At 43.9% G+C, this 22,644-nt stretch overlaps 1 protein-coding gene across 1 annotated transcript in view; it reads left to right on the forward strand.

Moving 5' to 3' along the window:
• The window catches only part of SMOX (spermine oxidase), an 83,683-nt gene extending 64,654 nt beyond the window's left edge, over positions 1-19,029 (forward strand). Inside the window, exons 6-7 of the mRNA XM_082244194.1 lie at positions 5,717-5,877; positions 18,535-19,029. Of these exons, the coding sequence (XP_082100320.1) occupies positions 5,717-5,877; positions 18,535-18,672 (299 nt within the window). The 3' untranslated portion in view covers positions 18,673-19,029. The remainder of the gene's footprint in view (positions 1-5,716; positions 5,878-18,534) is intronic.
• Positions 19,030-22,644: the final 3,615 nt, after the last annotated feature.

Consider the following 22,644-nt stretch of genomic DNA (forward strand, 5'->3'; position numbering starts at 1 on the left):
GCCACCACCTGTGAAAGTAATCCAGCAGCAAAACACGCTTTTTTTTTTTTTTTTTTGAGGTGCAAGTTCCAGGGCCACCACCCTTGCAGGGTCACTGACCTGGAACAAGCATTCACTGATGTGAGTATGGAAAAAGGAAGGAAAATATCCTAAAACGTGCCCAATAAATACTTATAATAATTTAAAAAAGAAACTTCTGAGCGGTTCCCTCTTTTTCCAACCCTCTCCTGTATTGTTCAGAATCACTTTACCTGTAAAGCTTTGTGTATTTCTAACCACCACTCACCATTTCTCATCAGATTTCACATTTGGTCAGTAGTATTACTGCAGTAACTGTCAGGTGTGCACCATCTGTAACCGACAAGCTATTTAGCAGTAAAGGTAGAATTGTACAAAGAAGTGCGGTCCCATGGCTTGCAGATCGCAAAGAAAAACTGTGTTGTAAAGGGTCATCCTTACCAAAAAGGTAGGGATCTTTATTTTCATCATGTGGTCCTTATTTCCATATCTCATTGGACTAAAAATAACTGTCATGTTTTCAAAATAAGGATCCTTCTCCTGATTGTTTTACTTCATGTAATGTTTGTTTTATATATGTTCCTAGAAATGCGTGAAAAAATGAAGACCGTTTGACCCAAAGCCTGGTATATACGATGAGAAAACCAGACGAGAAATTCCGCTTTTAACGCGATCGTACGATATTTTGATTGTTCGTATATAGCTGTCTTAAATTTTCCTAAGGGACCAACACATTTTTTGTACGATTTTCGTTTAACGAGTACAGTTTTTGTCCGAAAATACATTACATCACTTCCGAATTATTATTTTTTTTGTTTTTGTCATACAAGAATTTTTGTACTTTAGTGACCTTTTCGCATTCGATAGAGAGACTAACATGCAAAAGGAAGGTCATTTTGTGTACTAGGCTTAGGCCCCTTTCATACTATCCGTCCGTCAGACGGATTCCGTTTTTCCTGACGGTCTGTTCCCATCCGATTTCCCCCATAGAGATGCATGGGGAACTGACAGCTGTGTCTCTGCACACAGCGCAGAGACACAGCTGTCATCCTCCTGCTCAGCGGAGACGCAGCTGTCAGTTCCCCATGCATCTCTATGGGGGAAATCGGAAGGGAACAGACCGTCAGTCCGTTCTCATCCGATCCGCTGGATGGATGGAAAATAGGGTTTCCATCCGTCCAGATTTGACGGATCGGATGTCAGAGGACATGTCTCCGCTGACATCCGATCCCCCATAGAGATGCATGGGGGGGTCGTTCAGATCCACCAAAAAAACGGACAGGCGGATCTGAACGGTCCGCCTGTGTGAAAGGGGCCTTAAGCTGTCATATTTGTAGAAGAACATTTCGGAATTGGGGATTCCGTACGTTTCAGAAAGTAGAACTAGTGAAGCCAAAAACTGCAGCTGTAAAAACGTCCCGTGTGCATGAGGCCAAAGGCCCCATCCACACTGGAAGTTATCAAAACGTCAGTAGAAAGCTGTAGAAGGAGTTTTTCAGGTTTTTTTTGAAGTAGCGTTTTTCAGCTGTAGCTTTTTTGTATTTTTATTTATTTTTTCCTTTTTTTTTTTTTTTTTTTTTTTAGCTTTTTATCAGAGTTGGATCGTTTTTTACAGCTGAAAAAGCCTCTTAACACCCACTAATTCTGGGTTTTTTTCCAGCCAGAAAACGCCCCTGCCAAAAACTGCTGAGAACAGCCTGTGTGCATGGACACATAGAATAACATGGCTGGGGAGTCTACTGGCTGGAGAAAAAAAAAACTTCTGACTCCAAAACAGCCGCTGTGCATGAGGCCTAAAACTCCAAAAGTGCTGGTGTGCTTAAATATGAAAAAACATTAAAAATCCAATTTATTATCTGCACAAAGCAGTAAGTATAACCTGTTCCGCTATTTGTTTTATCCATCATAAAAAGGACTTTACAAACTCTTCAGGGACAAAGGTAGTCGCTGTGCTGGATGATTATGAATTTTATCCTTGCAAAGTGTAGTTATTTTCATCAACCATGTTCAAATCTCATTTGACTGAAAATAACTGTCACTTATTCAAAGCGGGGATCCTAATCTTGATGTTTTACTTTATGAAATGATTAAGTCCTCTATTCCTAGTTCTACATTTACTGATAATATTCCCTTTGAACTGCCATCCTTTTCATTTTTTTTTTTGGTCTGGTGCTTCACCCATTGGGACCCCCTTCCCGGTCTTAGTTAGGTTTGACCTTGCTCTAGAATGATTTAATATTTCAAAATCTAGCTTAAAGTGGAACTCTAGTCAGAAAATGAAGTCCTGTTAAATCGCTGGCCCCTTTTGCAGGTATAGATATGTAAAAGACTAGTAAGAGGTATCTATACTGTTTGAGCCTGGGTTTACACATATGTGATGTCAGACATCGCATGTGATTAGCACCGCATTGCTGTGCAGATCACATGCGATGTCTATGCGAATGCAAATTCAGACATACAGTTGTTAAATCGATGGGTTTAGTTCCCATTTTATGATTTACAGCTGTTTGGGGGCTCTGGGCAGCCTCCAGCAAGTAGCAAGTTGTTATGGGTAAAGTTCTGCTTTGATGCTCCGTTCACATGTTGGCACCTCGGATCGCCACAATCGCGAATCATTGGGGGACGCCTGTGCAATTCCCATGACTTGCAATGGCACCCCAAACATGGCGCGATATTGTTGCCCGACTAATCGCTGTAAAATTGCGCAAACTGAATCGCAGGACACCTGTTGCCCAAAATACATTCTTGTGCTTTTTATATTTTTTCCTTACTTTTTATATAGCAAAAAAAAAAGTTTCATAAATACATGTTTAAATAGGAGGGCTGTTCTGAAAGTAATACAAAAGTGGGCAAAACTTTTTTTTTTTTTTTTTTTTTTTTTTTCTTATGGTTGTCATTCAAATTTCACATGTTTGGTAGAGTAACATTTCCTCTGTAGCCTGGGTCTCCAAACTTTATAAACAAAGGGTCAGTTTATTGTCCTTCAGACATTACAGGGCAAAATTGTGCCGCGTTTGGGGTACCATTGCAAGACCTGAGAATTGCACGGGTCTCCCACGATTTGCAATGATTCAGGATCGTGAGCAAAATCGCGGCCATTCTGCCAGCAATCTGTGTCACTAATGGCGCTTTTCCACTGCATAGAACCGGCTCGGCACGCTTTTGTGCTTTTCCACTGCGGTACCGCATGGTATAGGGTCGGAACGGTTCGGTACGGTATAGGTTTGCTTTTCCACTGCATGGAACCGAACGGTACGGTACGGTACAGCTCTGAAAAAACAGTACCTACTCGATTGTGGTTCCAACAGGTACCAAACTGGTACCATATCCCACAATCCTTTGCATGCAGTCACTACTAGCCACTGATTGGTCAGAGAATCACACCCACCTCGTTGTTATCCCACCCACTTAACTTTAGTACTACTTTAGTGGAAAAGCAAACCTATACCGTACCGAACCGTTCCGACACTATACCATGCGGTACCGCAGTGGAAAAGCAAACCGGGCCGAGTAGAGCCGAGCCAGTACTAGCCGGTACTTGCAGTGGAAAAGTGCCATAATATGTGAACGGAGTTTAAGGGAAATATGGAATGAGCGTAATGTGTGGGCTGAACTTGTGACCTTTAAATGGTAGAGCCAATGGCACCCCTATATTCAAGTCCCAGTTTTCAGGAAGACTTCTCTCGGGAAGTACACGTTAAAGGAGAAGCCAAAGTTTGGCTGTACTTCTATGGATCACAGGAGTGCAGTTAGTTTTGCACTCCTGTGACCTGTTTTCAGCAAACAGCGGGCTGAATTCCACGCTCTGCTAACATCAGTCGGTCCAGGCACCGTTTCATCACAACCACGGAGTCAGGATCCCTCTAGATCCCTTGACTGACGCCTGGCTCAGCCTCTCAGCAAGCCTCAGAGCCTGAGCCTGCAGCTCCCGCCCTTCCACAGCTCCGCTTTCCAATGAGCAAGGAGTGAGCAGAGAACTGTCAGAACCGAGCGATTGCTGGTGTTTGATCGCTCGGTTCTCAGTGTAGAGGCACTGGGGGACAGATGCAGCATTGGACCAATGCTGCATCCACCTAGGGGAAGTATAAATTTAAAAAAACAAAACCCCCATATATCTCTAACACATTAAACTTGCCTCTCTTAGGGTATGTATACATTAGCGGCTATCACTGTGGTCTGTGGTGGATCACTTTTCACAGGTGGGAAGGATGTGATGCGTACGCCACAACCCCCGATCGTGGGACTGTTGCAGCACAGCCCTATCGCATTCAGGAGTGGTACTGCCCACTGCAGCTGGGGATCGCAGCTGTGGCATTTGTATAACACGAACCCCACCCCATTTGCAGCTTAAAAGGGGCAGTAAAAACCTGCTTATACTGTCCCCCACCACAAGTCTAAACAAGTCCTTAAGGTAACAATACACGGCCCAATTTTTTATTTTTTTTTCCATGTGCTGAACAAGTGAAAATCAATCGCAGCATGTATGGAGGAATCTCCCTTAACAGCGATTGTATTCCGGCAACCCCTACGACTGCCTGAAAACCTGACCAGTGGCTGTCTCTGATAGGATGCCGTCTCTGTCCAGCTCCGGCAATTTTTTAAATCCCATTTTCTTGAGCCAGATGCCACTTTCCATTCAAATTTCAGCAGGTGTTTACGCAAAATTCTGACATCTGAATGTCACAGCTGAAATCGAACTCATCAAACCAGGCAACGTTTTTCCAACCTTCTATTGTCCAACTTTGGTGATCCTGTGCAAATTGTAGCCTCAGTTTCCTGTTCTTAGCTCACAGGAGTGCTTTAAGGTTTAATGTATTGTGCATTCAGAGATTGTTGTTGTTATACAGGATTTATATAGCGCCACCAGTTTGCGCAGTGCTTTACAATGTAAATTGAGACAATACAATTCAATACAAGAGGGTTACTAGGGCCCTGCTCCTGTGAGCTTACAATCTAAGAGATGGTATTCTGCATACCTTGGTTGTAATAAGTGGTTATTTGAGTTGCTGTTGCCTTTCTATCATCTGGAGCCCATTCTCTGACATTAAGGCATTTTCCTCCACACAGCTGCTGCTCATTGGATATTTTCTTTTTCCCACCATTCTCTGTAAACCCGAGAGATGGTTGTGTGTGAAAATCCTAGTAGATCAGCAGTTTTTGAAATACTCAGACCAACCCGTCTGGCACCAACAACCATGCCGCGTTCAAAGTCACTTAAATCCCCTTTCTTCCCTATTCTGATGCTCAGTTTGAACTTCAGCAAGTCGTCTTCACCACGTCTAGATTTCTAAATGCATTGAGTTGCTGCCATGTGATTGGCTGATTAGCAATTTGTGTTACTAAACCATTGAACAGGTGTACTTAAAGTCGATGAGTGCGAATGTTTGTTTGGTTTTTTTTGCCTTTCATTTTCTTTTCAGTTTAAAAAAAAAAAAATAGTTTTTACTAGGTGAGGGTTCACATACACTTAAATGTTTGAGCAACAGAACTGACACATGGAGATGTGTAAAATGTACCTATTTACTAAGCTGTCATATGTATATGTTTTTTGGGAGAAGGTCCATTATGGCATAGAAATCAAAATGACAGATTAACTTTGAGAAATGGACATTTGTTTTCACCTGCAGCCATTGCACTTTACAGCCTGATTGTAATGTTCAACTTTACACAATTATTATAATTTGCTTTTTGACTGCAGGGAATCCGAACATTCCAAAACCTCGGCGTATCCTGAGGTCCTTCTGGGGCAGTAACCCGCACTTCCTCGGCTCCTATTCCTACACCCAGGTGGGCTCCAGCGGGGCAGATGTGGAGAAGTTGGTGAAGCCGCTGCCTTATACGGAGAGCTCCAAAACCGCTGTAAGTACACAGACAAGGGCTACTTACCTTTTTTATAAATGGCCTTTCTCATTATGCCTATTCTACATAGTCACATCACATAAACGTCCCCCTCCTCCCCTGCAACAGTGATTTATATATATATACTGTACTTGCCTTGATAGACATGCAGAGGCTTCTTCTGGAAATTCTACTTCCCTGGCTGTACATGGCCTTAGTATATGTGTTACAAACCTGAAACAGGTATGCAGTATAGGAGTCATAATGCCTAATCTCCCCTAGCTGGCCCAGGTCATTCCAAATCTCCCCTAGCTGGCCCAGGTCATTCCAAATCTTCCCCCCTACCTGGCCCAAGTCATTCCTAATCTTCCCCCCTACCTGGCCCAAGTCATTCCTAATCTTCCCCCCTACCTGGCCCAAGTCATTCCTAATCTTCCCCCCCTACCTGGCCCAGCTCATTCCTAGTCTCCCCCCCCCTACCTGGCCCAGCTCATTCCTAGTCTCCCCCCCCCCCTACCTGTCCCAGGTCATTCCTAATCCCCCCCCCCTACCTGTCCCAGGTCATTCCTAATCCCCCCCCCCCTACCTGTCCCAGCTCATTCCTAACCCCCCCCCCCCCTACCTGTCCCAGGTCATTCCTAATCTCCTCCCCCCCTACCTGTCCCAGGTCATTCCTAATCTCCTCTCCCCCCCCCCTCTACCTGTCCCAGGTCATTCCTAATCTCCTCCCCCTCTACCTGTCCCAGGTCATTCCTAATCTCCTCCCCCTCCTACCTGTCCCAGGTCATTCCTAATCTCCTCCCCCTCCTACCTGTCCCAGGTCATTCCTAATCTCCTCCCCCTCCTACCTGTCCCAGGTCATTCCTAATCTCCTCCCCCTCCTACCTGTCCCAGGTCATTCCTAATCTCCTCCCCCTCCTACCTGTCCCAGGTCATTCCTATCTCCTCCCCCTCCTACCTGTCCCAGGTCATTCCTAACTCCCCCCCCCCCCCCTACCTGTCCCAGGTCATTCCTAATCTCCTCCCCCTCTACCTGTCCCAGGTCATTCCTAATCTCCTCTCCCCCCCCCCTCTACCTGTCCCAGGTCATTCCTAATCTCCTCCCCCTCCTACCTGTCCCAGGTCATTCCTAATCTCCTCCCCCTCCTACCTGTCCCAGGTCATTCCTAATCTCCTCCCCCTCCTACCTGTCCCAGGTCATTCCTAATTTCCCCCCACCCACCTGTGCCAGGTCATTCCTAATCCCCCCCCCCTACCTGACCCAGGTCATTCCTAATCTCCTCCCCCCCCTCCTACCTGTCCCAGATCATTCCTAATTCCCCCCCTACCTGTCCCAGATCATTCCTAATTCCCCCCCTACCTGGCCCAGGTCATTCCTAATTCCCCCCCTACCTGGCCCAGGTCATTCCTAATCTCCTCCCCCCCCCCCTACCTGTCCCAGATCATTCCTAATTCCCCCCCCCCCTACCTGGCCCAGGTCATTCCTAATCTCCCCCTCTACCTGGCCCAGGTCCAGACTTGTATAAAGTACTCGAAAGTTCTACTTGAGTAAAAGTACAAGTGCTCGATCAAAAAGTGACTTGAGTAGAAGTGGAAGTGCTCGCAGAAAAAGTTACTTAAGTAGAAGTACTAAAGTATTCAACATTTTTTTTACTTAAGTATTGCAAGTAGTTTTTTAAAAAAAATTGCTACTTAAGTACTAAAAGTAAAAAGTACCAGTAGTTTTGAAAAAAAAATTCTACTCAAGTACTGAAAGTAGAAGTACAAGTACTGTGTTATGTAGTTATTAAAGAAAGAAGTCAAACGTTTGAACATCATATTGTTTTTTATTATTTCAAATGATTAACCTGTGTTTGTTAGTAGTTTCTTGATGCACTTTAAGTGCTGTAGCACCATTTATTTGTTTGTTTCATATTTTCTTTTTATTGGAAAGATTTGGTATAGCAGCTTTTATTATACACAGCCTTTATTTCCGTATGCGCTGATTTACAAATGACATTATACACATATTTTTGAGCTTTATGCAACCTGCCATCCACTGTTCTGGCAGTGGTAATTTTTTTAAAAGTAACGAGTAACTATGCAGCACAAAAAAAAAATACTTGAGTAGAAGTATCGAAATCATCGAAAAAATGTAGTGAAGTAAAAGTAGAAGTAGGAGAAAAAAATTCTACTCTAGGAAAGTACAGATACCGCATTTCGGTACTTAAGTACAGTACTTAAGTAGTTCTACTTCGTTACTATACATCTCTGCCCAGGTCATTCCTAATCTCCCCCTCTACCTGGCCCAGGTCAATGTAAGTACAGCTGTGGCCAAAAGTTTTGGGAATTGACACCGATAATAATAATTTTCACAAAGTCTGCTGTTTCAGTGGCTTAGCTCTTTTTGTCAGATGTTTCAATGGTAATCTGAAGTATAATTACCATTCAAAAAGACCAAGCTGATGTATGCGGAATCCAAGTGTGTCACATATATATATATATATATATATATATTATATTATATATGAGATCATGAAAAGAATCTTTACAATGTAAATTAATCAATGGAAACCCCTAGTGGTCGAATACAGGAGGTGAGAGGCTGTATTATCTGTGGTGGAGGAGTCACGTTTCCAGTGTCTTAATTATTCCTGCTTTTCACTTTGGAAATCAGCTTTTAAGGACTTTATGATTTATGATCCATGTGCTTTTTATTGTGCATTTTATACATTTTACTGTGAATGATTTTATGCACTATTTGTAATTTTATAGCGCTGCACTTTATTTTCTTTTACTACAATTTATTGTAATCGACATGTATACACATTATACTCACAAAACGATTATGAAACACGTGCAATGAGGGACCGCCAGGGGTCTCCACTGGGCATCCTCAGCTGCCGCAGGCCGTGGAAGGATGTACACCTCCAAAAATCTGTTTACGCGTTTTAGGGTACTACCCCTTCATCAGAGCTAGTTGGGGGAATGAGTGGTAGGGCTTTTGTATATTCCAAAAGGTCACATGTTCAAGTCCCAAAGCTCCACCCTTTGTGGGTGGGTCAAGAACAATCTAAATGTAAAGAAGTATATTACTAATGACAATAAAAGCATAAAAAATATAAATATACATAAAACCAATGCATATGCAAAAAAATCAATAAAAGATGATTACCACAATACATGACAATATGACCATGGAAGAGCCAGCCATGCAGAGTTGCCTGACATGGAACAAACATCAGACCCTATTACCTTGTGCGATCATAAATGCCATCCAAATGCAGCCACAGACTTAGTGTATGGTAGAAGAAATCTATAGAAATTCCCTGCTGTTCCTTGTATACGTTATATAATAGGTTATAGTACATGTCAAATCTACATACGCCACCGCTTTCATATAGATTGGAGCCACAATGTCATAAGGAAGGGACCGACTGAAATGTAAACCATCAGTGCAGATACTGAGAACAGGATTATGCAGCTATTAGAATCATTACCGGAGTGTCCCTGTGTCTGGGGTCTTTGTGTCTCCGTTTCCGCTGATGTCCTAGTTTGGATATCCTGTGTCATCCTGGATACTTCCTGTATACATCAGTTCCTGTAAGGCATGTGGAAGTGACATAGAATGGTCTGTCAAGACGGATCTCGCAATCCATGCTGCGCCATCTACCTGGCCCCAGCATGAATTGCATGCAGAGCTTTGTAGCTGGAAATAGGACATCAGCGGAAAGGGAGACACAAAGACCCCAGACACAGGGACACTCCAGTGATGATTCTAATAGCTGCATAATCCTGTTCTCAGTATCTGCACTGATGATTTACATTTCAGTCGGTCCCTTCCTTATGACATTGTGGCTCCAATCTATATGAAAGCTGTGGCATATGTAGATTTGACATGTACTATAACCTATTATATAACGTATACAAGGAACAGCAGGGAATTTCGATAGATTTCTTCTACCATACACTAAGTCTGTGGCTGCATTTGGATGGCATTTATGATCGCACAAGGTAATAGGGCCTGATGTTTGTTCCATGTCAGGCAACTCTGCATGGCTGGCTCTTCCATGGTCGTATTGTGGTAATCATCTTTTATTGATTTTTTTTGCATATGCATTGGTTCTATATATATATTTATATTTTTTATTCTTTTATTGTCATTCGTACTATACTATTTTACATTTATATTGTTCTTGACCCATCCACAAAGGGTGGAGCTTTGGGACTTGATCACGTGACCTTTTGGAATATGCAAAAGCCCTACCACTCATTCCCCCAACTAGCTCTGATAAAGGGGTAACACCCCGAAACGCGTAAGCATTTTTTTGGAGGTCTACATCCTTCTGCGGCAGCTGAGGATGCCCAGTGGAGGCCCCTGGTGGTCCCTCATTGCTTATTGCTCATGATTCATAATCGTTTTGTGAGTATAATGTGTATACATGTCTATTACAATAAATTATTTTCAAGATAATGCGCTAGGCTGGTGCGCCCTCTGTCCATTTCTCTTTTTCCAGTATCTGCTTTGGGTTACCACGACCCGTTGAGAGAGGCAGCACAGCCTGAATTTACTACAATTTGACCTGAATCGCATTTACAGGATACCAGCCGCAAGGCCACCCCTCAAGCGCAGGAGTCATTTGTTCTTTGTGACAGTTGTTGCTGTCTGTGCCCCCATTAGAGGGTCTCATAATATTTGTCCTGTTTACCCTGGTCAATGAAAGTAAAAGGAAAATTCCCAATTATGGGTTGTCCCCTGAAAAATAGGAGGTGAAATCTTCCAGTGGGGATATATTAGATTTGGTGACCTGGGGGCTCCATGAAATTCTCTTAATTTTCAGGGATTTCTACTCCTTGTTTTGGCTATGGGACAGAAAGTGAAGGGGAATCTCCCCAATGGGACACAGATGGCAGAAAAAAATAAACTCACGGGTTATTACCCTCCCTTACTCTATCCAAAATGATAGTTCTACTTTCAGACTGAATACTCCAATTCCAGCACACATCCAGTAGGGATTGATGTATCCCTAGCCAAAACATTTTTTGTTTCAGCAATGTTAGGAAATAGTGAAAACATCTGTCTGACTTTGGACTTGATAAAACACAGTGGACCAACACCAGCAGATGACATGGCTCCCCAAACCATCGCTGACTGTGGAAAATTTTGCATTTCATTTAAAAATCAAGGTCCCAGAGTCTGGAAGAATGGGGAGGCACAGAATCCAAATTGCATGAGGTCCAGTGTGAAGTTTCCACAGTCGGTGATGATTTGGGAAGCCATGTCATCTGCTGGTGTTGGTCCACTGTGTTTTATCAAGTCCAAAGTCAGCGCAGCCCTCTACCAGGAATTTCTAGAGCACTTCACGCTTCCCTCTGCTGACCAGCTTTATGGAGATGCTGTTTTTATTTTTCTGCAGGAGTTGGCACCTGCCCACACTGCCAAAATTACCAATACCTGGTTTAATGATCATGGTATCACTGTGCTTGATTGGCCAGCAAAGTCGCTTGACCTAAACCCCACTGAGAATCTATGGGGTATTGTCAAGAGGAAGATAAGACACCAGACTTTACAATGCAAATGAGCTGAAAGCCACAATCTAAGAAACCTGGGCTTCCATAACACCTTAGCAGTGCCACAGACTGATCGTCTCCATGCCACGCCACATTGATGCAGTAATTCATGCAAAAGGCGCCCTGACCCAAGTATTGAGTGCATACTATACTGTACATAGTCATACTTTAACATTTCTGAATTTAAAAAAAAAAAGTTTCTCTAGCGCTCATTGACAGACGTAGTCCTCGGTGATACACCACCTTCGGGTTATGTTGCCTCCACAGGAGCAGGACTAGACAGGAAATTAAAAAGCTCTGGCCACACCCTAGGGGCAGTCCCAGAGGGTATATCCTCTCTCTCTCTCTCTCTCTCTCTCTGCCTCAGCAAATCAGTTATTTTCTGTCTAGTTAGGAGTAAGGACCTAGATACCTTGCTGGGATCTTAGGTCCTGGCAAGAATTTTTTCTTAAAGGATTTTTTAGACAGCTTTTTTTCTCCAGTGTTCCTGTGAGATCTTCAAGCAAGAAAGCTGAACTGGGCGACGGGCTGGATGTTGAGATCCGGTGGTCACCCCAGTTCAGCCTACGAGCGCGTGCAGGCCATAGCTCCGCGCTGGGTCGGCCGCGACAAAGTCCCATTAAAGGACTGTCCACGCGAGTTAAACGTCTCGCTGAAACGCCAAAGACCATGAGTCACGGCGTCCGTATCGGTCGACAGCCCTCCCGCCCCGGTGGAGAGGGGTACTGTCAGGAGTTGGTGCCCGCCTGGTTCCGGTATGGTGAGTAGTATGTTCCCCCTTTTCCCCTGACGGGTCTTGTGGTGAACGCGGGCCCCTCTCTGTATGGTAAGATAGAGTCCCTCTCTATCCTATAACATGACACAGATCCTCCTACTTTGAGTGTGATTTTATGTGCAAAAAGCCAGGAGGCTTGGTTTGGGAGCTAACAATCTAATTGTATACATGTTAAAAAGATGTAATCTGTGGCATTCTGGGAATCTTACGGTGTTAAGAATAAGCTACCTACCACTCAGAAGCCACGGACATGTAGACTGCCTTCCTAATCAGATCTCCAGCTATTAGCAGGCCTCCCGAATGGCCATGCGGTCCGCCAGGGCCGGTACCGCCAACCACGCCATATCCCCATGCAGAGAGAGTGTTGTGTGCCCTGCAGCACACCGCTATTCAGTACAGGCCGCCGCCATTTTTTTTGCTGGATCGCACGAGCCGCCATTTTGGCGTAGCCTCGTGTCTCCAGCATGGGGGCGGCCATGTTTGAGGTGATCCAAACACCTCGTGGAGCTTGGGGGAGGCGCCGGAAGGCGTGCAGAGGGGCGGAGCCGCCTCCTTTCTTCCTGGGCAGCCAGCCAAAAGACTTCCTGTTTGTCAAGACAGCGCTGTAACCTGTTGCAGTTAAACTCTGAGCATCAAGTGGTGAGCCTGGGGGTCTATCTCTCTCTCTCTCTCTCTCGATCGATAGGGATCCCTAGCAGGTAACACTAAGGGGCTTTTGTGGCGCTGGGGGTCTGAAAAAAAAAAAAAAAAAAAAGTTTTTTATTTTTGAATTATATTATCCAGGAAGTGACTGGAATTATCATGGACCCTGCCACACATATTCCCCCACCTGTTTCCCTCGAGGGGGCCACGGGACCCGCCGGTGCACAGAGTATAGAGTCATTTACAGCAATTTGGAGTCTATGGTGGCTCGGGTGGAGGCGGCCTGTCAGGGACGGGGGTCAAGGAAGCGACCCCCGCCTACCCCTATACTATCTGACACCTCTGACTCTGATTCAGAGATGGTCACTGCAGTTGCAGGTTCCTCTGCAAGGGCTGTTATCCCAGGTAAAGCCCCCTCAGACAGTGAGGAGGACGCTTCTTCTCCTGCTATAATTCAGGAAGAAGCATTGGTGGACGCACTAGTTGTGGCAGTGCAGGAAACCTTAAAACTTGAGGCTTTACCGGCAGAGGCAACTGAAACAGAGATTCCCTTTGGTACTAATAAGCCCATCAAAACGGTGAAGGTTTTTCCTGTACCTAAATGTTTCGGTAATCAGATTAAAGGAGAATGGGAGCATTCTAAACGTACCTTTACTATTTCCAAGCGTATTGCTAGACGCTATCCGTTTGAGGAATCCATCATTAAGAAATGGACGGTACCACCAGTGGTGGATCCACCTATTTCCAGGCTGAATAAAGCCACGGTTATTCCAGTGGAGGACACTTCGTCCTTTAAGGATCCGGTGGATCGAAAGATGGAAGCAGAGTCCCGCACCATCTTCTCTCTGATAGGGTCAGCATTTAGACCAGTAATTGTTATTGGTCTAGTTTTCCAGACACTTACGGAATGGGCGAAAATGGTACGCCAAGATCTTAGGGGAAAAGATATTCCCCAGGAGACATCTGATTTGATGGAACAGATTATACAAGGGCTACAGTTTATCTGTGACGCAGCCTTGGACACTACTCCCTTATTAGGGCATGCATCTAAGTCAGCGGTGATCCTCAGACGTGTGCTGTGGTTAAAATGCTGGTCAGCTGACCTAGGTTCCAAAAAGACCTTGACTAATCTCCCTTTTCAGGGGAATCGTCTATTTGGGGCCAACCTAGATGAAATCATTAAGGATGCCACTGGGGGCAAGAGCACTTTTTTGCCACAGGCTGCTAAAGCGAAGGGACCTCGCAACAAGCGAGGACCTTTCTTTACTGCCCATAAAGGGCGCCCGGCTGGTACTAGCGGGAAAGGCAAGACTCCTCCAGGAGGGTTCAAGAAGGGCTGGTCGGACAAGCAAAGGACCAACCCAGCCAAACCCGAAGCAAAGGAGTACACAGCCTGAAGGTGCGCCCCCACCCGGTTTCAGGGTGGGGGGACGTTTTCACCGGTATTCAGGACATTAGATCGAGCATCAACCACTACTACCGGTGCGATTCTTCCCTTCCAACATTTAAGTACTACAGGAAGCGGTAGTTACCGTTCCCTGAATAGATCTTTTCCTTTACCTTTTCCTAAGATTAGTCCCGATACCTCACAGGAATCGGATCTGGTTGACCAGATAGGCCAAGTAGCCTCTAGTCGGGTGACTTCGGTCCCTGAGGTTCAACCAGAAAAGATCACCTTTCCTGATAACTATCAGGTATCTGATAAATGTGTGGGAACAGAAAACGACCAGACTTTCTCGGATGGTCGGGGCCAGATACCTCTAGGGACGCCTGGTTCAGATTCTATCAGCGCCAGTGGTCCTAGAAATTCTAGGCTGGCCTCCTCAAGCCGGCCTGGCCGACTTGGACATGTTAGTCGTAGACGTTCCGTGGGAACTTCGTCTCAGGGAGTGTCTGTGGTCTCGAGGACCAATTTACCATCATGCTTTACAGTCGCTGGGTTTAATGGCCTGGCCATTGAGACCCAAGTACTGAAGGACAGAGGTTTGTCTACTTCAGTCATTCCTACCCTTATTAAAGCAAGGAAAGCGACTTCCAGCAAAGTCTATTATCACACATGGAAGACTTATATTGCGTGGTGCGAATCTTTAGGATTTCCTCCACGTACCTATTCGGTGACTCGAATATTGGCCTTTTTGCAACAAGGGGTTGAGCAGAAGCTAGCCTTGAGCACCATCAAGGGTCAAGTTTCAGCATTAGCAATCTTCTTTCAGAAGCCTTTAGCTACCAAATCCTTGGTGCGGAATTTCATCCAGGGGGTGCGGCACCTGGCTCCTCCAGTCCGCGCGCCCTTACCGCCCTGGGATCTTAATTTGGTTTTGTCGGTTCTACAGAAACCTCCCTTTGAAAACATCAGGGAGATTCCCTTGCTTACTTTATCCCAGAAGGTGGCCTTCTTGGTGGCTATTACTTCTGCTCGCAGGGTGTCAGAACTGGCTGCATTATCATGCCAGTCCCCATACCTAGTGATTCATAGGGATAAGGTAGTACTTCATCCTAAGCCATCTTTTCTTCCTAAGGTGCTTTCAGATTTTCATCGGAATGAAGATATTGTACTACCTTCCTTGTGTCCTCAGCCCAAGCATCATCGGGAACATGCGTTGCATTCCTTAGATGTGGTTCGGGCAATCAGGGTATACCTGAAAGCTACGGAATCTTTCCGTAAGACGGATTCACTTTTTGTGATCACGGATGGCTCCAGAAAGGGTTTGCCTGCATCTGCCGCGACCATTGCCAAATGGATTAGACAAACGGTGGTACAGGCTTATTCTATTAAGGGTCAGAGTCCTCCGTTCCCTGTTAGGACGCACTCCACTCGAGCGCTCAGTACTTCTTGGGCCTTTCGCCATCAGGCGTCAGTGGTCCAGGTATGTAAGGCGGCCACCTGGTCGTCGGTACATACCTTTACAAAATTCTATAAAATTGATGTGACGGCATCGGCGGATGCCTCATTTGGTCGCAAGGTTTTGCAGGCCGCAATTTGAGGAGACCGGTGGTCTACCTCGAGGGTTTTTTTCTGTTTGAAAAAAAAAAAAAAAAAAAAATTTTTTCTCTTTTTTTGTTGAGTCTCATCATTAAGGATGAGCATTGTAAACTTCTAGTTGGCACCGGTTGGGCCTTCTAGATTGGGATTTGATTTCATTTTCCCACCCCTCAGTTGTGATACTGCTCTGGGACGTCCCGAAGGTGGTGTATCACCGAGGACTACGTCTGTCAATGAGCGCTAGAGAAAAATGGATTTTTGTAAAATCTTACCGTAAAATCCTTTTCTCTTAGCTCATTGACAGACGTAGTCCCCGCCCCTCTGTTTTTTGAGTTGGGTTAAAATCTCTAAAGACTGCTTTTTCACATAACTGATTTGCTGAGGCAGAGAGAGAGAGGATATACCCTCTGGGACTGCCCCTAGGGTGTGGCCAGAGCTTTTTAATTTCCTGTCTAGTCCTGCTCCTGTGGAGGCAACATAACCCGAAGGTGGTGTATCACCGAGGACTACGTCTGTCAATGAGCTAAGAGAAAAGGATTTTACGGTAAGATTTTACAAAAATCCATTTTTATTGGTCTTCTGCAATATTCTAATTTTCTGGCCTTCTGAATTTTGGGTTTTGGGTTTTCACTAGCTATAAGCCATAATCAAGATAAAAAGGAAATGCTTGCAATGATTATCACTCTGTGTATAACACATCTATATAAAATATGAGTTTCACTTTTTGAATTCCATTCCTGGGAAAAATGAACTTTTTTTTATATGATCTAATTTTATTTGTGTGTGTGTGTGTGTGTATGTATATGTATATGTATATGTATATGTATATGTATATGTATATGTATATGTATATATATATATATATATATATATATATATATATATATATATATATATATATATATATATATTAAATAAATAATTATATTCTATTCTCACAAAAGGAAGTACACCCCTCACATTTTATTCTTTTATAACAATGTAAATTTGCTGTTTCCCCCTCAAAGTGACTCGACACACAGCCATTACTGTCTAAACTGCTGCCAACAAATATGAGCACACCCTTAAGTGAAAATGTCCAAAGTGTCAATACTTTGCGTGCCCACCATTATTTTCCAGCCTTAACCCTCTTGGGCATGGAATTCTCCAGAGCTTCACAGGTTGCCACTGGAGTCCTCTTCCACTCCATGACGACATCATGGAGTTGGTGGATGTTAGTGACTTTGCGCTCCTCCACCTTCCATTTGAGGATGCCCCACAGATGCTCAATAGGGTTTAGGTCTGGAGACATGCTTGGCCATTCCATCGCCCTTAACCTCAGCTTCTTTAGCAAGGCAGTGGTCTTCTTGGAGGTGTGTTTGGGGTCGTTATGTTGGAATACTGCCCTGCGGCCCAGTCTCTGAAGGGATGGGACATGCTCTTCTTCAGTAGGTCACAGTTCATGTTGGCATTCATGGTTCCCTCAATGAACTGTAGCTCCCCAGTGCTGGCAGCACTCATGCAGCCCCAGACCATGACACTCCCACCTCCATGCTTGACTGTAGGCAAGACACACTTGTCTTTGTACTCCTCACCTAGTTGCCACCACACATGCTTGACACCATCTGAACCAAATAAGTGTATCTTGGTCTCATCAGACCACAGGACATGGTTCCAGTAATCCATGTCATTAGTCTGCTTGTCTTCATCAAATGGTTTGTGGGCTTTCTTGTGCATTATCTTTGGAAGAGGCGTCCTTCTGGGACGACAGCCATGCAGACCAATTTGATGCAGAGTGTGGCATATGGTCTGAGCACTGACAGGCTGACCGCCCCCACCCCTTGAACCTCTGCAGCAATGCTGGTAGCACTCCTCATACGTCTATTTCCTAAAGACAACATCTGGATATGACGTGCACTCAACTTCTTTGGTCGACCATGGCAAGGCCTGTTCGTGGACAGCGGAACCTGTCCTGTTAAACAATGTATTGTATTGGCCAACGTCCTGCAGCTCAGTTTCAGGGTCTTGGCAATCTTCTTATAGCCTAGGCCAGTGATGGCAAACCTTGGCACCCCAGATGTTTTGGCACTACATTTCCCATGATCATGCACTCTGCAGTGTAGTTGAGCATCATGGGAAATGTAGTTCTAAAACATCTGGAGTGCCAAAGTTGGTGCTCTACATAAAGATAGCCTAGGCCAGTGATGACTAACTTTGGCACTCCAGATGTTTTAGAACTACATTTCCCATGATGCTCAACTACACTGCAGAGTGCATGATCATGGGAAATTTAGTTCCAAAACATCTGGAGTGCCAAAGTTAGTCATCACTGACCTAGGCCATCTTTATGTAGAGCACCAATTCTTTGCCATGAGGTGCCATGTTGAACTTCCAGTGACCAGTATGAGAAAGTGAGAGCGATAACACCAAATTTAACACACCTGCTCCCCATTCACACCTAAGACCTTGTAACACTAACGAGCCACATAACACCTGAGAGGGAAAATGGCTAATTGGGCCCAATTTGGACAATTTCAGTTAGGGGTGTACTCATTTTGTTGCCAGCAGTTTAGACATTATTGGCTGTGTTGAGTTATTTTGAGGGGATAGCAAATATACACTGTTATACACACTCACAAAAGTGAGTACACCCCTCACATTTTTGTAAATATTTTATGTATAGCTTGTATATGTATGTGTGTTTTTATTATAGCAATACTGGTATGGTAACGCCTAAACTTTTCTCCAGCCCATGCAGGTGATGTTTTCTGGAGAGGCCACCCATCGAAAGTATTACTCCACCACCCATGGTGCTTTGCTCTCTGGCCAGAGGGAAGCGGCCCACCTTGCCGAAATGTACCAAGATCTCCTGCCATGCAAAAACTGAGCGAGCTCCAGTGATTAAAGAACCATGTCACTTGTGACTCCTGCCAGTGTGTGTGTTTTATCTTCATTTTTTTTTTTTTGTCATTCATTTTTTTTAATCTTGATAGTAGAAGAATTTTTAACTTTGTAAAAAAAAAAAAAATCCTAACCGTTTTACATCATGAGAGGTCTGTAGCAGATTCATGTACTGTATTATTAATGGGGGAAGGTGCTCCAGTCCTTTTTTCATATTTTGTGTCAGTAACTGTTTGCACACTTGGTGCCTTTTTTTGAATTCTTTATTTCTTTGTATTGTAAGTGCCTTCTATGACAAATACTACAAAAACATTCAATAAAAGAATATCAGGTCGAACAGCTGTGTGCCTCTCCGCGACATAAAGCTGTGTTTGTTTGCCACGTCTCCTTTTAGCTGTAAAGGTATTGATTAGTCTACAGCATGGTGTTTCTTTTTTTTTTTTTTTTTTTTTTTTTTTGTATAGATACCAATGTGATTGCCATCGACGTAATGTAGATAGGTCAGGTTAATGTCCTAAAGTCTTGTTTCTATGTGTTTGTGGTTTATATATTTACAAAGGGCAGCTATATTTGCTCATTACGTATGCATGCTATGATTACTACTTATCTCAATGTGACTCCGGTCAGGTGGGGGTAACCATTGTATTGCCCTGTACACACGTACCGATTGTCGGCCGAACGATCGGCCGTCTTTTGTCCAGTGCTGTCGTGTTGGTTGAAAAGTGCTCAAGACTGCACACGAATTTTGTCGGCCAACAACAACCAACTTCAGAAGTGATGTCATGTGATGGTTAACTTTCCGTGTGTTTTTTCTTCTCTGAGCATGCCCAGTCTTGCTCATCTGGCTTTTGTCAGCCGAAATCTGTACTGACTGACGAACAATCGGCTGTTCTGGTGTTGGCCTACAAAAATTTTATAGCATGCAGACCAGATTTTGTTCGGCCGAAAAGTCGCAGTCGGTTGTCGGCAGCATCATACTAACAAGCCGACAATCGGACGTTGGCTGAATATTTACGACCGACAGTCGGTACGTGTGTACGGGCCTTATGGCTACGCAGGATCCTTGACTTTTACATTCAGGGGTCAAATGATTGTAGATCTTAGATGAAGAATCCATTTTGTTCACTGGGGAAGTAAGTGGCACCTTGAGTGACCACACAGGACTTTAACATGCACCACAGAGTCTTGTATATCCCCAATTGTTTTGTAGAAAGTTCATGTGGTGGACGTACGATATTATGCCAAAAGCACGTGGACACTCAAAAGTTGAGTTCATGTGTTAGACAATAGCGTGCTTCCAACCTTGTGGCTTCAGTTTGGGGGGGGGGGGGTCCTTTACGTTCCCTGCATGACTGTACCCCTGTTGACAAAGCCAACTCCATAAGGACAGTGTGTTGAATTTGGCTTGGAGGAACTTGAGTTGCCTGCACAGAGCCCTGACCTCAACCCCACTGAACATCTTTGTGTTACGTTGGATCACCAGTTTGGAGTTTGGTCTTTTCATCCAACATCCACACTTGACCTCACAAATGTTCTTTTTGGATGAACTGCCACAGATTGGGATGGGATTTCCAGCAAGCTCATATAGGTGTTGACAGACAGGTGTCCACATATGTTTGGCCATATAGTTTAAATTTTGACCACTGTGTGATGTCTTTTTGAATCTTACTGATTAGTACGTGGGGGGGGGGATTTGATTTACTAAAACTGGAGCACTCCAAATCTTCTAACTTCAAATTGTTCAATTAAGCTTTGACCAAAAAAGAAGCCTGGAAGCTAATTTGTTTCTATGCAGAGCTGCACCAAAGGTTGTGCACTCCAGTTTTAGTAAATCAACCCCACTACACTCATTGAAGGGCTTATCTAATGTTATCTTAGCAGTTCAACATGATTGCAAGCTGATTGCATCATCTGATCTATAGATCTGTCCTAAACGTGGATCAGAAATGATCATGAAAATATGGCGAAGGACATGTCATCTCATGGAAATAATATATAGGTGGATAATACAGTAACTCTTTACAAGTACAGCATAGCTTTCCTATTTGTGCCACCACTGCCATGGTCTTGGAAAGAAAAGTTATAGCAAAATGTATCATTTAGGAATATCATTAGTTTTAAAAGGTGACCACACTTAAGTGGAGCTCAACTTTTTTGTGTTTATTAAAAGTCAGCAGCTACAAAAACTGTAGCTGAGGACTTTTAATAAACACACACTCACCTGTCCCACGGTCCAGTGATGCCTCGTGTCTTTCCCTTTCTGTGGCATCGGCATTGCAAGTGTGGGCACTAGGCTTGTCACAGCAGTGTGTGCACTGCCTGGTGCCTCCATGTTGGTCGGGAAATCTTCTGGGACCTCTGACGTGTCCCAGAAGATTTTATGGAGGGAGGGGGAGAGGAGTGGGAGCCGGTACCTGTCCGTCCGCCCACTCTCCAAAAATGACATGCCAAATGTGGGGGGAGTGCTTAAAGCGTAAGGCCCCTTTCTCACTCATGGTCCGTTTTTCATCTGTCCGTTGACTGATGAAAAACGGACATCAATGCATCTCTATGTAATAATGGTTGACAATGGATGATCATCCATTTTCATCTGCTTCAGTCAATGGTCAATGTCTGTTTTTTGGAACGGATGAATGCCCTATTTTTCATCTGTCAAAAAAACTGATTGGACGAACGGATGTGAATGGACAACGGTCTGTTTTTCATCCGTTTTTGCATTCGTAGTGGATGCAAAAACGGATGAAAAACTGATACATTTTGATGTGACTAAACTGATGAACTGAGCAGACCGTATGTGTGAAAGGGGCCTTGCTTCCCCTTTTGGGTGGAGCTCTGCTTTAAACTGCACAACACATTTTTAGAATGGTAAGCAGATTAACATAAGAGCAACATGTAGAGGTTGCCATTGCAAAAGTGGCAAAGGATGGAAGATGTGCTTGAGATTTTAGTTTAAAGTGTTACTAAACCCAGGAGCCTGTATTCACTAGATCTGGTCTCCCACAGTACTCTGAAATGGAATGGTTAAATATAAACTGCTAAATACCTTTTTTCTCATCAGCAGTGTATAGCAGTCTTGTGACTTCTATCAGTTCCTGGTTAAAGCTTGTAGGAGGAGTTTTTATACTGCACTGGCTGTCCTATCGGGATGCAGGACCCTTGACCCTCTGTCTGGACAGTGCTGATTGGCCCTGTGCTGATCACATGCACTCTGCCAAGGGGAAAAAACTCTAGCAATGCAGTCGCCAAACTGAGCATGTGCAGTCTGACTCCACAAACTGTCTTATCCGAACATGTTTTGGGACAATGCAAGAAGAGAAGGATCTGTGGCCGGTAAACTTTTGAATCCCAGAGATGAAGGGAAGATTTATTTGTAGTCAAAATCAGAGCGGGCTAGGGTGACTATGCTTCTCCTCCATAGATACAGTGGAGTGAGTATTAACAGCCTAGGACAGGAAGTGTTGCTGTGAAAATATAAGAAAACAATTGGCAAACTTAAAATATTCCATTTTATATTTTGGGTTTAGATATGCTGTAAGGCCTCTTGCATGATACTGATTGAGCATCAGCATTTCTCTGCATAATTTCAGGCTTTTTTTTTTTTACATTGCATGTACAATACATTCTTGCATACAAATCTTGAATATTCAAAATCTATGTTCATATGCGCCAATTTGCATGTAGCGGCGCAAAAAACTGACCTAGACAGCAGATTTTCTTTCTTTTTTTATCTTTTTTTTTTTTTTTTTTTTTTTTTAACCTAAGAGTACAGTCTAACTTGTGTGCTCTTGGTAACCCTGTGCAAGTCCTACTGTCATATGCTGAAGGACATAGACTGCTAGTATAATCAGCATCCCATTGATTTTGTATGTTTATTTTTTTTCTTTACATTTTCATTCAATTGAACAAACTTTTCAAAGAGGATATAAACATTTTAAGTTTTTCTGATTTTTTTTTTTTT

The sequence above is a fragment of the Pelophylax lessonae genome, assembly GCF_965119305.1.
Source record: "Pelophylax lessonae genome assembly, chromosome: 1".
NCBI classification, from domain to species: Eukaryota; Metazoa; Chordata; class Amphibia; order Anura; family Ranidae; genus Pelophylax; species Pelophylax lessonae.